Source organism: Berghia stephanieae, chromosome 7 (genome assembly GCF_034508935.2).
Source record: "Berghia stephanieae isolate SIO BIC M18660-M18661 chromosome 7, UCSD_Bste_1.3, whole genome shotgun sequence".
Taxonomy (NCBI): domain Eukaryota; kingdom Metazoa; phylum Mollusca; class Gastropoda; order Nudibranchia; family Aeolidiidae; genus Berghia; species Berghia stephanieae.
In genome coordinates, this window is record NC_088366.1 from 13,238,406 (window position 1) to 13,251,626 (window position 13,221).

At 35.9% G+C, this 13,221-nt stretch overlaps 1 protein-coding gene across 7 annotated transcripts in view; it reads right to left on the reverse strand.

Annotated features, from left to right (window-relative positions):
* Positions 1-13,221, reverse strand: part of LOC144976710 (uncharacterized) — a 19,743-nt gene continuing 6,522 nt past the window's right edge. For 4 of the 7 annotated variants that reach the window (XM_078921073.1, XM_078921074.1, XM_078921071.1 and 1 more), the window contains exons 5-7: positions 11,431-11,608; positions 10,220-10,545; positions 1-8,714 (exon numbers count right to left, since the gene is read on the reverse strand). In XM_078921073.1, coding sequence (XP_078777199.1) covers positions 8,396-8,714; positions 10,220-10,545; positions 11,431-11,608 — 823 coding nt within the window. In that variant the 3' untranslated portion in view covers positions 1-8,395. The remainder of the gene's footprint in view (positions 8,715-10,219; positions 10,546-11,430; positions 11,609-13,221) is intronic. The other 3 variants (XR_013646146.1, XR_013646147.1, XR_013646145.1) reach the window with 3 other exon arrangements.

The window sequence follows — 13,221 nt, forward strand, 5'->3', positions numbered from 1 at the left end:
TTGTAAAGATTTGAGGTGTTTTATTCAATGCCAAGGTAATTACATTAAAAATCATCACAGTCCGGATATCACTGGGTTAAATAATAAAATAAAAAAAATAAAAAATCCCTATATTCATCCCATAGGGAAAAATTTTCTCCAGGGTCCATTCCAAGGGAAGACTGGAATAACCTAGGCATCGACCGCAAATAGAGCTAGGGCGAGGTGACTGGCTCAAGGCCACACAACAAAGTGATCGAACTCTGTACCTTCTGGGTACGAAGCAAATACCATAGTGCTGGGCCTCGCTGCCCTCTAATCTGGCAATATCTAGTATTCTTTACACTAATGCCTGTAAATTACAGACATTACAGTGAAGGGTTCAAGTTTACTTATCTAACCCAACACAGTGTCTTACTGTTTTTGCCAGCTTGACAGTCACAGCGATGCGACTCAGACATAATGAATCCAGAGATGTAAGACTGTTACTGGTCTTTTTGTGATAACGTTTATGAACAGGTTAATATAAGTAAGTAAGTAGTCCTTCAGAGCCAATTGGCCCATGGAGCTGGAGTTTATTTTGGTTTCTATAGTGTGAAATGGACAATGGCAATTGCTTGCTACCCTATGGATAGGACGCTAGTCTATCGCAAAGCACTTTCCACTTGACCTAACAGACACAGCTACCCATTTACTGCTGGTTGGACAGGGGGGTCGGAACTCATCTTGACTGCACCCGGGATCGATCTCAGTCCCTTTGCATGTGAAGAGAGTGCTCTACCAACTGAGCTCCCGGGACCCCCAAATTAATAATTGAATTTAAAAAAAAAATGATTGGAAATAAATTCAATGTCGCTGGTTAAAGACATCTTTACAATATTTTTTATGTGTTTTATGTGTATTATGCCTCGAGCATTGTGTTATATCAACAAGTATCACAGAATAAGTGGATTTACAGCGGTACTTAGAAAACAATAACTCTGATCCAAACGGGGACAATTAGATAGTTCACTGCAAATTTTTCGGGTTTGTAGTCCCTTAGAAAGAACAAATAACATAGAGGGATAGAAAAAACCCAAAGAGACTGTCGACTACTGCATAAAATTCATCCTCTCTTTGCGTCAATGTTCCCATGACTGACTGTAAGGGAATTCTAACTGCAACATGGAAAATGGTAAAAATCCCTTTTGATTTTTTAGTATTTAATAATATGTAATAACGCTGCATTTAACTAGATAAAGAACTAAACAAGTGTGTATGAAAGGTGTCAGACAATGCAAGAAAGAAAAATACAAGAAAAAAATCATCTATGTTTTTTTCTCTTGTATTCTATGCAGACATGATCAGATAAATACAAATATTGATTTACAACGGCGTGATCACATGACACTAACATTGAAAACTTGCACAAATGTTTATTTTCTTTTATTTTAGGAGTTTACGACATTTGCAACACTTTAAGCAAATTCCAAGAGCAATGAACCAAGTTCAAAGTAACCTAACAGTCCCAACCAGGCATAAGCGAAGGATCCCACTATGAAGGAAAGGCTGAAATGCTTAGAAAGTATAACATGTTCAAAACTAAAAACTAACAGAACTACATAACAAGAACAAGTGATATATTTTACTGTTTTCCTCTTGGCTAAGGATTTCCACCAGTGCAGGGACAACACCAAGTAATCTCATACCAGAACACAGACAGACAGCAATGTGAAAAGAGAAAACAGAAACAGGTGGGAGAGAAGGCACAGCAAGAGTGAGCTTCCTTACCCCACCATGTGATCACATGACACAAACATTAAGTGAAAATGTGATCATATTATACATAATTCACTCGTGATGCGATCACATGAAACAAACATTGAAAGATGTATGCTTATTTTTAGGGGCTTTTACAGCATTTGTGGCACTTTCGGATCATTTCAGCACCCAACGAAAAGGAAGAAGTGAAGGAAGTAAAAAGATTTAGATCAAGCTAACGAGCACCTAAAAAAGTAAGACAGCAGATAAATTAAACAGAGCTGCGAAATAGACCCAAGGAGAAAAATGTCATTGTTTTTGTTTTTAAGGGTTTTACAGCGCTTGCAACCCATTTAGGTCATATCAGCGCCAGTAAAAAGGAAGAAAATGGGATAGTCAAAAAATTCTAAAATTACATTTAAATACCACAGAAAAAGTATGACAAAGAGGAACTGGTTCAAAAAGGGAACATATGTCAGTCCCAAAATGACACTGATAAGTAAAGGATCTAAATCAAAAGGGATACACTCAAATTGTTACAAAATGATCATTATGTTTAAGACCTAACAATTGCATAACATTATATAATAGAAAAATGATTTATAACAGGATAAATTCGTCTGTTTTCCTGTGACCAAGACTTCAGACAGAGCCAATGCCAATCAAATGATCTCATTCCAGAGCAAGGATTGAAATCCCTGTGAAAAGCAACAATGATATAGGGGGATAGAAAAGAAAGCAAAGCTGTGAAGTGTGGATTGTTGTAGAATCCATTAGCAAAGAGAAACCAACATAGCCCTGCCTTGACGGAAATTCTACCTACCCCAGACATTGACCAACAATGCATTCACGTGGCTTACAAAATGAATAACAACCTGAATAAATTTAAACTGGGTAGCCTTGATAATCCGATTAAAGGATGATTTCAACATGACATACTTATAAATATATTGATGTCGACATTTGACTTTATAAAACTGACACTTGAGCTTTGAGGTTTAAAAAAATTTTATATGGCGCGATACCCACTAAACATGCTCAAAGCGCTTTATAAAGTTACATCATGATAATTTTTTAATCTAAAAAGACAAGACGCATAATCACACAGATTGTCACTGACACACCCTGTAAACGTTTAGACCTACAAACACACAGACACATAATCACACAGATGAAAGATTGTCAGACCTAAAAATATACACAGACACATAATCACACAGATAGAAGATTGTCACTAACACCCTGAAAACATTTTAGACTACAAACACACAGACACATAATCACGCAGATGACGATTGTCACTGACACACCCTGAAAACATTTTAGACCTACAACCACACAGTCACGCAGGTGGAAGATTGTCACTGACACACCCTGAAAACATTTTAGACCTACACACACAGAGACACAATATCACACAGATGGAAGATTGTCACTGACACACCCTGAAAACATTTTAGACCTACACACACACACAGACACATAATCACACTGATGGAAGATTGTCACTAACACACCCTGAAAACATTTTAGACCTACAAACACACAGACACATAATCACACAGATGGAAGATTGTCACTGACACACCCTGAAAACATTTTAGACCTACAAACACACAGACGGAAGATTGTCACTGACTCACCCTGAAACTTTAAAAAAAAATATTTAAAAATTGAGCTTTATATAGCGCAATATCCACTAAATGTGCTCAAAACACCTACAAACACACAGACACATAATCACACAGATGGAAGGTTGTCACTGACACACCCTGAAAACATTTTAGATCTAAACCACACAGAGTCACGCAGGTGGAAGATTGTCACTGACATACCAGGAAAACCTTTTAGACCTACAAACACATAATCACACAGATGGAAGATTGTCACTGACACAACCTGAAAACCTTTTAGACCTACACACACACACAGAAACATAATCACACAGGTGGAATATTGTCAACGACACAGCCGGATCATTTTTTAGATATACAAACACACAGACAAAACATGCAATCACACAGAGGGATCATGTATACAGAAAAAAACAAATATCTCCTGCATTAGAAAAAAAAAACCCAAAGCAAAGCAAAAAGAAACGCCAAACTGACAATAATTACGCTCACTCTCAGTAAATAATCTCAGCCAGTGTCTGGGGAAAACCAAAGCATATTGTATCAAAATGAGAAAAGAAATACAAAGTTTTGAGGAAGGACATACAAAATAAGGGCATTTGAATTGTCCATAGTTGCGCGACACTTTTTGGATCATTTCAGCACCAGTAAAAAATTAAAAAGATTATAGATTCCCACTTACATACTCAGACACACACACAGACATATACGAGAGAGAGAGAGAGAGAGAGAGAGAGAGAGAGAGAGAGAGAGAGAGAGAGAGAGAGAGAGAGATTTACAATGAAAAAATATCTCCCACACAAAGAAACTCAGACAGGGCTCCTTGCAAAGCTAAAAACATTCACAATTCAGAACATGACATGGTCATATGATATACATATGGAGGGCAAAATCGAATACACAACACACATTTGATTAAATGATAAAATGGGATAGTTCCTTAAATATAACACAATTTTCGTAATAAATCACAGCAAAATATTGAACAATATCAATCTTAATATTTCATGTGCCACCTCTGTTGAGTGCACATTAGAAAAAAAAACAACAAAAAATTGGAATGAAAACAGAACGCTGAACTGTTTTCAATTCCACACACATTTTATCCCACACAGAGCAGTCCGTTCAAAGTCAGCATCTCAGAACCATAGAATTTTGTTGACTTAGTTCAGGGATCTTTATTTGGTTTCAGGGAAACAGTGCATTGGGATTAGTCATGGTCTTTGGCACATGAAATCAGCACGGCCTTACGTTAAACAATGCTTTAAGTAGAAATCTACTAGATAATGCTCTTTTGACAAAAGTCACAGAGTTATTTTTGTGCAAATACTGTCAAACACACCCCCAGCCACTTTAACCCACTCAATCCTAGAGATTTTTGCTACTTTTCAAAATAGGAAAAAATGTATGTACAAAGTTTTATTCAACTATATTTATTCAACTATCATTTACGTGTAAAAATTAAAAATATTAGCTGTGATACTATGCCTATAATTTGTCTCAGAAAAATGTAATAAATAGGCACGGGGTGGAAGTAACCCGGGTAAACTACGGATATAGTCGGTGTTAGGGTTGAGTGAGTTAATGCATCATTTTATTTGAAATGCATATCTCGCTTATCTTGGTATGACAAAATAGCAGCCTTGCTGGCACGGCTTGAATCTTCATTTACGTCCTCTACATTACTGATTCTCATCTGCTTTATCTCCCCTTGAAATGTGACAATTACAAACTTTGTCAAATTGTTCCAATTTTTCTGAATCTTTCAAATAGTTTTCTTATGCACTCAATCATTCTGTTCAATATCGCTTTTATCTTACAAAGTGCAATCGACTCACATTTTGAAGAAGCTTCAACTAAAATCCAAGGTTGAGAACATCATATTCCTTCTGACATTTCAAATGGAGCATTGAGAAAGACAGTAGTTAGAGCATGTGCAATGATACGGATTATGAGAATTGATAGTGATAGGCTGGGTACCTCTTAATTAATCAATATCAGTAATGCATGCCGGTTTACGAGCTCTATCAATCTGTTGAGTAGGGGGCTTTAGTCTTCCAGCCAGCGAATGACCATAATGTATTTTTGTGTCTCAACTGTGGATGAATTGATATTGTTCCTAAATTTATGTTCGATTCATTGGTGTAAGCAGAACATTGCACGTGTGCAGACATTCAATTGCGTGATCCACAGACCAAGTTAGTTTGACCATCAACATTAATATAATACCTTTTGTGCATCACTCAAGAACCATTTTTATAGTTGGCATTTTCCATGTTTAGTCAATTAATTGATGTATTCTAAACCAAGAAATGTTGAGTGAATGGCAAATCACTATTCAGACTGACTTTAAAATACACTGCAATCCCTCTCTCCCTTTCTTTCTCTCACACTGTAATTTCACTCTTCCTCTTTCACTATGTCTGTCAGTCATCTTGAAGCTTTGACTTTAAAACTTAATTCTGGTTGAAGCTGTTGCCTTTATCAGGAATTTAGTTACAAAAGGGAGAAAAAAAAACCCCCAGGAGAGCCTACAGATGGTGACTTCAAGTGAGCTGACTTTTGCGAACTGTTCTATATTTCATCTGTATAACCAAGCTAGAGTCAATCATACCTCTATAAAATTTACACATTGTGAATCTGATAAAAACATGATAAAATATAAAATCTGTATAAATTTAAAATTCAAATTTTCTATACCCGATTGCAACTGCCTGTTTGAAAATGTATAGATCATTATTACATTAAGAATAAAAGAAGCGTAGTTTAATTAGAAAACAGATTGTCTGGTCAGTAAAATGGAAAATATTTTCAGCTAGACATCTCTTCCGCTTATTTGATTTATGCAAAAACTATTCATATTCATATATGCATAAATGGCATCCATCCATCCATCAATTTATACATTCATCCATCCATTTATTCATCAATCAATTAATCCAGCCATCCACCCATCCTTCCTTTCCAATGACTAGCAGACTGTTTTAGAGGATAGGCTATCATCCATTCTTCTTTTCTTGAAAAAAAAAAAAAATAGTAAGAGAGAAGAAATTGAGCAAATTATGACTAGTTGTGTGGGTGTGTGTGTGTGTGTGTATGTGTGTGTATGTGTGATTAATTGGGTCCGTATGGTTAAAAGAGATTAAATGTGTAGTCTAGTGAAAATGAGGTTTTCTATTTCAGAGTAAAAGATAATTTAAGATTTATCACAACCATCATCTGATCAAAAATTGAAAAGAACATCTGGCATAAAAGTAGAAAAGGCTTTCTCTATGTCAGTTACGTTCTGTAGACGACTTTGAGTGACCAGATTGCCTTAAGCTGTGTACTGTTAAAGTATGGACCAAAAATGAATATAACAGGTTCAATACAGAATAAATGCATAACACAAACAAAACTAACTCGAAATAGACAGAATTCAATTTTACACTAACCCAATCCAATTCATTACTGCTACAGCCACTGTGATGAGCGTTATCATAATAACAGTGTTAGATATGAGTGATTCGGCTTGTTTACTTATAGAGGCTTTATGATTCGAAGCTACCATAAGTTCAGTTTAATTGTCTAAAATATCAAACTAAGCTATCGACTAACTGCATGGTAGACAAAAGGGATCAGAAAAAAAAAAATCTAAACAAATACCGCCCCCCCTTCCTAAAAAAACCAAAACAAAACAAAAAACAAAACAACCAAACCCGAATGATCAACCCATCTGTAACCCACTGCCTTACAGATTTAATGTCGAGGCGACCCAAGTGACGAAAATTGGCTTTTAAGTTAAAGAGATCAGATTTTGAAATATTAATTTTTCACTCTTGAAGAAGTTGTATTCCTTCTCCTGATTAGCACAGATGAGTTTGATCCAAGTTTCATATATCTGAAAATAAATTTACTTTTAAGCACCAAATATACCCTGATATAACACTGTTTTAAGCCAATGGGCCAAATAATTGGACACCAATGCATTTGCATATGAGTTGAGTGACTTATGCAATGCAGAACAGCAGATGATATATAGATTATACTTAATATCGATAACATGCTTATATCTATATATGGCATAAAAATCCCATATGTGACCCATCGTCTCAAAACGGTATTATGTCGGAACGAACCAGATGCTTAAAAACCGAATTAAATGTCAAACTGGTCAAAAATATAAATTGTCGGCAATTGCACCCTAAAATATGGTATCCATTCTCCTCAATAAAACATACAAACTCAACACAAGTCTGATATTTCTGGCTATAAATTCAATTTTCAACATCTTAACCATCCCGACTTAATACCGTTTTGAGGCGAAGGGTCACATATGTTGCTTTGCACAGCAACATCCTGATTTGACGCCATTGACAGTGGTGAAGACAGGTTCTATAAAATGATTCCTGACCTTAAGATACAGACCACAATAACTTACTTTTTAAAGTCAAATTAAGTGAAACATCCTAAATTTAAAAAATAGATCTCTAAACCCTCTCCTTACCAATCATAGGAAAATCGTCACATTCGTTACAATGTAACCAACAATTTTCTTATTCTAATTTCTTTTGTACATCACAAAATTTAGAGGATTTTTTGATTATAGCTATTTTAACTTGACACTGTATTGTAGAAGAACATACCTGTTGCTTGTCTATTTGAGTAAGAAATATATCTTTTTATGTTTGGTAAGTGTGGAGTTTAGGGGAAAGTTCTGAAAATGGCTGGTAAGCAGAGAGTTCAAGGCGGCCAAATCATCAAGATCGACATCTCTTTCTGAGATCTAGATTTTAAATTTATTTCCCTTTAAATTTTGGAATGAATGACATGACATATCAACATGATACATTATACCCGTATTTTGACACAGTCACAACGCTGTCAATATATCTATCCTTGACTGTACTAATTTGGACTCCTATCTTAAAATCAGTTCTGTTTGACATTGTTTTTGTCACTGGGTGAAGATGTTTTCTACATATAGATATTTCTTGAAACTGTTATATTCAAATAAACGATCCATACTATACATGACAACAAGCTTGACATCAAGATGGCAATCAGGAGGAATTTCTTGTCCGATCCACCAATTTGAAATGGGTGTTATCCTCAGTCATGACAAAGTCATTGTTTCTGTATGTCGTTACATTAGCAAGACGGATAACACTGGCAGCCATGTAAATTTTCTCAATGATTGGCGGGATATTTTCAAAGTGACCCAAATCGGCCAGATCTTTCAAATAATCAAATTGTTTAACATTGAGGTCATGGGCATATCGAGCAGGTTTGTTCTCACTGATCAAAAGGTTAAAAGCTTCCTCCTCATCTGACAGCATTTCTTTCTTACTCAGCAGTGTGCCAGTCCCGTCTAATATAGATCTGAAATTAAAAAAAAAAATCGCCTAAAATCAAAATCTATGCACTTTTTAAAATATCACAAGGTCCCAATTTCACATGCTTTAAGTACTCAAAAATGCTTTCTTGTTTTCTTCAGGTGAAAGGAAATCAAAATTGCCATTTCAAGTTCATGTGGTGAAAATCTCAAGTTAGAAACCATTTCTTTTTTTTTACAATATCAATTACTTCCCATAGCATGGGTATTCGTTTTGACCCGAGCTGAGTGGAATAATATGTGGTATAGTGTCTTCATCTGAATTCATGATTAAAGCCAGAGTTTTGCCATCAAACTAGTGTTGGGCAAACAGTTACCTCATTTAAAACTGGTAATGTCACTGATCCAGCTTCGGTTAATTAACTAACAAAATAGTTACCACAATCTTGGAAGCCCTAATTCCACAAAACCAACATTTCAGTTGAGCATGATCAGAAACTGGATGGGTGACACAGATTGAAAATACTCCCTGGATAAATATATATTTACAGGTTAAAATAACTGGTGGTCCATTTTTTCTGATTCAATTTGCACAGACTTAGAAATGACTAAAAGAAAAAAAAAAGGGGGTGGTTTATGTTGATTTATCTCCTTTTATTTAAAAAAAGGTTGATATATTTCTAAGAAAAACCTTAATTATTTTCAACAGGTTCACCAGAGTGAAACCAACACCTTTCAATATAAGTAGAACTCAAATTTATTTGCATCTAAGTATTTTGGTAGAAATGTCCTTCCAATTTTGGACGTTAAAGAACTTGAAAATATGCAAATCAAATCAAATCCATGTCACCAATTGCATCATTATCCATCTTCAACATTACTTGACTTCGTTATAAGAAGAAATAGTGTCATGCTCAGCCACTGATGCCATGAATAGCAATTTATAAATAATAGCTCAGTTGGTAGAGCACTTGCTTCACATGTAAAGGGACGGTAATTAATCCCAAGTCCACCCAGTAGAGATTGGGAGGCTAGGTCTGTTAGAATTTACACAAAAAAACCAAAAAAAAACCCAAACAACTTTGCGATAGACGAGCATCTTATCAAAAGGGTAGCAAGCAATTGTTATTGTCCATTTCACATAATAGAAACTGGGATAAACTTCACCTCCATGAGTCTTATGGCTCTGAAGGACTAATAGAGAGCTATAGGTAAAGGAAACATTGTAAAATGTACATGTCCATGATTTTAGGAAATCAATGCTAGGCGCTTGCAATGTGAGTAGGTTATATCAGCCTAAGGAAAAAAAAATACTAAAAGGAACTATCAAGATTGTATCATCCTCAAGTTTGATATCTAATAATGGGTGATACAAATATCTCAAAAACAGTATGAATCCAGATCAAGGCACTAGTGTTGCTACTTGCGATCTCCAGAGTTTTAACAGTTTGTCTATGCAGCCTGATAACAGTAATCTTTTCACAGGAAGCGCCACATTTCAAATGAGCTAAAATATATTGAGAAATGAGTAAAATAAAAAGGATTCTCTCACCTGAAGTATTGAATCTGTTGGTGGAACAACGGTAAAGGAAGTACCGTCTTGACAATGCCCACAACACCTAGGGAGGGAAAATCCACAGACAGGAAGTGCTTGAAAAGGTGAGTAACTCTCTCGTCTTCCACTTTGATTCCAATGCTTTGGTCAAGAAAACCGAAATCGTATCGATATCCTGTACACAAAATGATGGCATCCACTTCCAAAGCGCTGCCATCGTGAAACTCTACCACACGTTTGTGACAGCACTTGATGCCAGGTTTCTGTTCTACGTTGGACGGAAGGAATGTGGACAGTCTTGGTCTGTTGTGGCTCAAGTAAACCTGTCGTAATCATAGACCAAAATGAAATATCATAATAAATAAAAATAACATTCATCAGCATCATAATCATTACCGTGATCTTGCTCTTCCCTTTTCTGTCCCTCTCCTCTATTTTTTCTCCTTCTTCTCCTTCACTTTCTTCTGACTGAGTACTGCTGCCCATACACATGTCCAAACAACAACAATAAAAGATTATGATACTTTCCTGACAGTCAAATTCTCTTGCCATATTATAGTCTAGAAAAACACGGATTTAAAAATTTGACCAGAAAACTCATCTTTCAAATCTTTTAAATGACTTTAATCTTGACAAAACTCTCAAACCTGGGACCTCATGAGGTCTTCCTTAAAATTCCAGGTTTGAGAGTTTTTGCCAAGATGAGGGTCGTTTAAATCAATTGAAAATTTGAAGGATGAGTTTTCTGACCAAATTTTTTAATACGTGTTTTTCCAGATTATAGCAGTTAATAATAAATGTTACAGTGAATGACATAATCAGTCGGATGGTGAAAAGGTTTGAACTGAGATATTGTCAAGTTTAGTTAGAAGATCAATTTTTAAAATAAAAAATGCGTTCTTGTCATAAATGATTAAATCAACCCTTTTTGTACAACTTCGGGAAATATAAAAGCTTAATTTCACTTCTAAATATTTTTTTACAGCTAGTCAAGTTGAAAAAGTATGAAATTTGATAAAAGTTGCTGGATACCTTTCCCATACATCTGACCATAACTTCATTAAAAAGTAGCCGATTTAATTCAAATAAAGATTAAAATGCTCTGAGGAGCATATTCTTTCAGAAAATGCAAAATCCAAACTTTTCACCTTCCGACTGATTATGCCATGCACTGATACAAATATAAAATTGCACTGTTGGACACTTACTTGCGTGGCTACCCCAGCCACTTCACAGGCTATATCCAGTCCGGAAGATCTGGCCCCCAACACAACCACAGTTTTATCAACGTATGCGTGGGGCTCCCTGTAGTTATGACTGTGGATCAAGTGTCCTTCAAACATCTCAAGTCCTGGCACTGTCGGCATGAGAGGCTTGGCATAGTGACTGGAGGGATACATTGGACACATTGATATTGGAAAAAAAGCAAACAATCCGATGGAAAAATCTATTTCTGCTCAGTGAGCGGATCTCTGCATAGACGGTCAGCCACAAAGGCTGGTCGCCTTATACAAGTGGCCATGAGCACAAGTTCGACTACATATATATAAAATATATATATATATATTTACAATGAAGTATTACTGTTTTGACTCAAAATCAGAAAAGCGGTGTTCAAAGTGTTAGAAAAAGCACAAAGTTAATTCAGCCTGCCTCTACTGGGGATTGAACCTCAGACCTGATTATCAGTCTGACATAAAAATAAAATCAAATAAAATAAAATTCCCTTTATTCATCCCATAGGGGAAATTTGTCTCTAGGGTCTATTCCAAGGAAAGACTGGAATAACCCAGGCATCAGCCACAGTGCAGCGCCGAAAATTGAGCTCGGATGAGGTGACTTGCTCAAGGCCACACAGCGCAGCAGCGGGTGATCGAACTCGTTACCTTTCAGGTACGAAGCAAAGAACGTACTGCTAAGCCATGCTGTCATTATCCTGGAAAAGATATTAAGTTGGACAACTCAATGCCTATATTCTTCACCAGAGTACGCATTTCCATTGTGAACCCTTTCCTGCATCAAAACAAACAGACATTGAACATGAAAGGATGAGGACATGGACAAAAGGGTTTGTCCCCTTTTTATTTTGTAAAATATCAAACAACAACGTAAGAAGCAGGTACTAGTTTAAGATAAAAATCTGGTAAGGTGTGTATGAAACAATGCCAGATAAAGCAGAAAGAAAAAATACAAGAAATAAATCATCCAGCCTCGACTGGGGATTGAACCTCAGACCGCCTGAATACGTTTAGGAATACTTCCATTACACTATTACCATTTTAATATTCAAACTAAAAATGGAACATGCTCTAAGGTCTTCCTCCTCATCCTTTCTTCTTTTGTGTATCTTATGATGCAGGAAAGGGTCACAGCAGAAACACATACTCTTGTAAATAATATAATATAGGGTGACTTCTGTTTGTTTGTTTGTATATCAGGGTCTTACGGCGAGTGCAACACATTAAGGTCATATCAGCACCAGTAAAAAGGAAGAAAATGGGATAGTAAAAAGTTCTAGAATTACAATTTAAGCACCCATAAAAAGGTAAGATAAAGGGGAATTGGTACAGTAGATTCCAGGAGCACACTATCAAAGTCTTTAGTTTGAGATCACCTAAAAGTCTCAGACACCAGCACAAGATCCCACTAAGAAGAATATACTCAAATATTTACAAATCATATGTTAAAAATAAAAAATTAACAGTACATAACAGAGAGTTGATTTACAAGAAAAGAAAATATCATCTTCCAAAATTATAACTATACAATCAACTTTTTCCCTTCCAGTCAAGGACTCCAGCCAGGGTCAGGACAAAACTAAGTAAGGACAGAAAGCAATTTGGAAAACAGATATAGGCGGATAGAAGACACTATGGGAGGTCAGAACCCCACCCAGGGTTGACTTCTGTGGAGTAATGGTAGCATGCTGGATCAGTAATCAGGAGGTAATACACATCTTTACAGATTTATATCTGACACGAGTGCCTGATCCATAATTT